General features: G+C 36.5%; 1 protein-coding gene across 1 annotated transcript in view; it reads right to left on the bottom strand.

Moving 5' to 3' along the window:
• gipc2 (GIPC PDZ domain containing family, member 2) overlaps nt 1-1,501 on the bottom strand; it is a 39,924-nt gene extending 38,423 nt beyond the window's left edge. Inside the window, exon 1 of the mRNA XM_020941016.2 lies at nt 894-1,501. Coding sequence (XP_020796675.1) covers nt 894-1,193 — 300 coding nt within the window. The 5' untranslated portion in view covers nt 1,194-1,501. The remainder of the gene's footprint in view (nt 1-893) is intronic.
• Nucleotides 1,502-4,893: the final 3,392 nt, after the last annotated feature.

Consider the following 4,893-nt stretch of genomic DNA (forward strand, 5'->3'; position numbering starts at 1 on the left):
TTCATTTGAATAATTTAATCTAATAAAATGTGGAGTATTAGGTCTTGCTTATAGATATTAAATCTTTTAACATTTACTTTACCTTTTGCCATGTAAAGTTAAAGGCTACTTTTAAATGTTCATAATAATACAATGGCAAACAATAATACAAACAGCAATCAATCAGCTTCTTGTTATAGATGACATTTTGAGGACTTTCCAACATTTAAAAGATAAAATATTTTATTTTACATCATTACTTGCTATGGCAAAGGTGCTAATTCATCTTCATTCTGAAACCCACAGATAGTCCAGGTTGATTTTAGACTTAGGAACCATTGTCTCCTCTCTTTAAACGAAACACTACTACTATTACTACTATTATTACTACTACTACACTGTAAATTTCTCTGATCTAGCCAAGATTTTAAAAGTTATATCATGTTATTCATCTTGTTTTCAAATTTATTATCTACTATTACTACTACTACAACTGTTACTAAACTGCAAATTTCTCTGATCTGGCCAAGACTTTAAAACTTATATCAGGTTATTTATCTTGTTTTCAGATTTATTATCTACTTACTAGACCAGAGAGTACTTAATTATAGACTAGAGGTAGTTTATTTTAAGATAACGTATCAAGTAAAATGATCTTGCTGCGTGGACAGATCATTTCACTACTTCGAAGTAATTTTCTGATAGATTTAAGTGTTTATATCTTAAATTTTGGGCAAGCTGTTTGGCTGTGTAGTACTGCTACTACTAGACTAGACTTTGATCCTGATAAAATCCTGGATTAGTTTCATTTTAGTCCCAGTTTGAGAGTATTTGTGTAAGTCCCTCTGTCACTTTATGTTCTGCTTCATTAGACCCAGTCCAATGTCCCAAGCTCCGTGCGTTATTATTCTTACCTCTGGCGGGCTGATGTTGAAGGCTTCTGCTATCTTCCCGTACAGTTCTTTGACATTGGTGAAGCCCTCTATCCTCCCCGTGGGGCTGCCGTGTGCGAGCTGCGTGTGGAACACCAGCTTGGGCCTGAGGTTAGCGGGAGGCGGCGGGAGACCTGCCCCGTTCACCGCCGCCTTCCCCGGGCTCCCTGCACCTGCGAGTCCCGCTCCTCCTCCACTACCTCCGCCGATACCGCTCACCTCCTCGTTCTCCACCAAGTGCTCCTTCGTAGATTTCTTCTTCCTCCATGGTCCCAGGGGCATGTTTCTAAACTTCGGATGGCTCGGACAGATGAAACTATTCCTTCGCGTGCTATAACATTGAATAAGCGTTATACCTGTTGATTACTTCCTTGTACGCACGCCAATCGGTCTCCCTCGCCTATTACGCACGCCTCTCGCTCCTTCTCCTCCGCCGCGATGTAGTTTTCTAGACTTTGCTCCTCGATACTGACTCGTTTGCAAATTGTCGAGGTGAATATTCAACAGGTAGGCGCAGGGCAGGCCTCCGAGCTGGGATAAACTCTGACACAACCTGCTGGAGCGGCTAACAATAGCCACACTGTTTTTCCCTCAGCGTGCGACAGGACGCATGCGCAATGGGGGACAAACCCGAGCCCAGGGGCACGAGGGCAGTTTCATCTGTGCACCTGCTCCTCACACAGGACAGTGAGGGGCTATTGTTCAATGTTTTGTCAGGTACACAGGGTTTTTTACCTACAATGGTGAGAGAAAATGGGGGAAAAGTTTAGGACCGTGATCAAAAAGTTAGAAGAGGACAGATGGAAAAGCCAATATTGCCCTCAGGTTTGCAATAGTTTTGTTATTTATTGGCAGGCAAATATTTAAAAGTACAGACTGTAACTTTCTGAAGGTGATAGGTCTGTGTATGATTCGTTTTTTTGTATTTCAATCAAGAATGAAAAACAATAAAATGGGAAAACAGTTTGTCATTTAATTTTTAGTTTTAGTGTCAAATAAAAAAAACAGATTTCAGTCTCGGTGCCTATTTTAATTTTGATATTTTATTCTCTCTGGTTGATATGAAGTTCTACTGCTCAGCGCCTCCTGTGACTTCAGTGTCAACCATGGATCTATAATTAAAAAAATATATAAAAATATATTAATTAATAATTTTATTGTAGTTCTATGCTGAACAAAAGAGAGTTTATCAGATTCCTGTTTCTCGTTATGGAGTTCAACAATTACTTTCTAAGAAGCAAAAGTAAATGCGTCGCTGTAAAAGAAGACAACATGTTTGTCCACAAAACTGCAACAATTTTATCAGGTAAGTCCTTCTAGCAGCAGAACTTCATATAAACCAGAGAGAGTAAAATATCAGAATTAAAATAGGCACTGAGTCTGTTTTTTGATTGGTGTTATTTGAAATAAACTTTTTAAATATTGGAAATAGAGGTCGAAATCTGTTTTTTTGTTTGACACTAGAACAGAAAAATTAAATAACAAACTGTTTTCCCATTTTATTGTTTTTCGTTCTTGATTGAAATTCAAAAAAACAAATGGTACAAGGACAGTGGTACAACACCTGTATGATGGAAACAGAAACCTAAAACCATATTTTAGAGCGTTCTCCATGGAGATAAACACATTTTCTGTCATAGCCGACTGTGGAAGATTGTAGCCATAAACTCATGAAACTGTTTTGCTGTATATAAATGGACACAGGCACCTGCTGCAGTTCAAATAGGAAGTGAGCGCTTCCGGGTCCATCGACTCTGGCTCCGGTTCACTCTGCACCGAAAGGTCAGGCTCTTTATTTTAGTCATAAAATGTTTATTAACCGCTCTGCAAGATCCTGGTGTTTTTATTGCACTATTTTGCCCTGTAACGCCTAACCTTGTGAGCTTCATTTGAATGGAGTCCACTTCTTTATACAGTCCACGGAAACAAGCTGGACCAAATAAGAGTAAGGTTTGTGGATAAGCAAGCCCACTCACTGTAAGGACACATGTTTTTCAAAGTTTTTCAGTACAGTAAACACAAACAAAACGAGGAAACTGAGAATACTTTTATATCGGTCTGTTTTTTTACCTAAAAACTTACATACTGTGGCTTTAAATTGAATAAAATAGTAAAAATATAGTAGTTCATATACAATAAACACAAAAAATTAAGGTAACGTTAGGATTACAATCAAAAATCATCTAACAGGGGTTGGTAGATAGAGGAACCAATGTTGTCCTAAAAGCTTTGTTATTTCAGACCAGCAGGAAAAATTAAATAAAGGTACACAAACTATAAAAGATTAAACTTTCAAATTCTCTTAAGCCATTGGAATATAAACATGAACATACACAGGACATGAAGCTTGTGCTGAAGTGTCCAAAAGTAACGACTAATGAACCCTGAATAATTCATTATGATCTTTAACAATGTGATCTGTTGTCATTGGCTAATTACAGCTTCTCCAAACATTACTAACCTAATAATAATGCAATTAGATAACAATTACGCAACAAACGTGAGACATCTGTGAGCTAATAAAGTACTTCTGGAAAGTACATCATGCAAATGTGATGGTCTATTATCAGAAGAGGGACCAAGTTGTTGTTTTGCGAGTCTCAAGTAAGTCTCAAGTCTTTGACCTCAAGTCCGAGTCAAGTCCCAAGTCAAAAACAGGCAAGTCCAAGTCGAGTCTTGAGTCACTGGCCCATAAATCCAAGTCAAGTCCAAGTCGTCTGCTTTGAACTTCAAGTCATTTTAAGTCTTTAAGCCAAAGTACCAAATATAGCTTAGATTTATGCAATTTAAATGAATTTTATACTAAATTGTACTTAACAAGTCATGGTATATTTATATATGAGTATTTATATAGGAGTTGTAGAAATGCTAATTTTTCCTTTTTAAATGTCTTGACAAGATCTTAGTGTGAATCATTACGGTCAGAACAGAAAGAATTCAGATAAATAACTCTTATTTTGTCATGAAGGATCATGCTCTCTGTAGTTCCCTCTGTACTGTACTGTATACTACTGTAGTAAATTTGAGGATACCATCTCACAGTACTTCAGTTACATCCAAAGTAACAAACTCCACTCTCAACTGTAAAGAGAAAAGTATTTTCTAAAAACATATATATTTTTTAGGAGGAGCATCAAGTCTTCTCAAGTCACAAGCCTTAAGCCTTTTATCAAATCAAGTCTCAAGTCCTAAAAATAGTGACTCAAGTCTGACTCGAGTCAAAGTCACGACTTGCAAGTCCCCACCTCTCCCTATGAGTACTTTTACTTTTACAGCACACTTTTACTCCTACTTCAGTAATATTGTTACTGAAGTAACAGTACTCTTACTTAAGTAAAAGTTTTGGTTACTCTATAAAATGATTTGAACATTTGTGTTTCTTGCCCTGCTCCTTCATGTATGATTTAGATCAGGGGTGTCAAACTCAAATTCACAGAGGACCAAAATTAAAAACTAGGACTAAGTTGTGGGCCAAACTAAATGTGTATTGAATTTTCAACATCATCTGCATGTTTTCTTTTCTTTCGAGATATGTAATGTTAAACCTTTTCTTATTAAAATAAATGTTTAATAATAGTTTTGCTAAAACACTGAATCCAGAACAAGTACAATAACACAATTTTAAATAAATAATGTCTCTTTAGTCGATCTGTAGCCGGTGGGCAGCTCTAATACATATTTGATACAATCTCACGGGCCAAATATAATTATATCGTGGTCCAAATTTAGCCCCCGGGCCTGAGTTTGACATGTCTGATTTAGTTTGTCTCATTTTTGTGTCTGTCCTTTAAAAGTACCAGATTTATTTAATGTTTTGTCCTTCTAATTACATTAACTTCAAATTATAAATCAGAGTTAAGTCCTGAAATTTTCTGTTTAAGTTACTTTTACTTCCGTAGTTTTCCCAAATACTTTCTTACTCTTTCTTGAGCCACTTCTTTGTACTTCTACAATACTCTTACTCTTTTACTTGAGTACAATT

Source organism: Boleophthalmus pectinirostris, unplaced genomic scaffold, assembly GCF_026225935.1.
Source record: "Boleophthalmus pectinirostris isolate CB_2022bp ecotype Guang Dong unplaced genomic scaffold, ASM2622593v1 HiC_scaffold_16, whole genome shotgun sequence".
In the NCBI taxonomy this organism is placed as follows: Eukaryota; Metazoa; Chordata; class Actinopteri; order Gobiiformes; family Gobiidae; genus Boleophthalmus; species Boleophthalmus pectinirostris.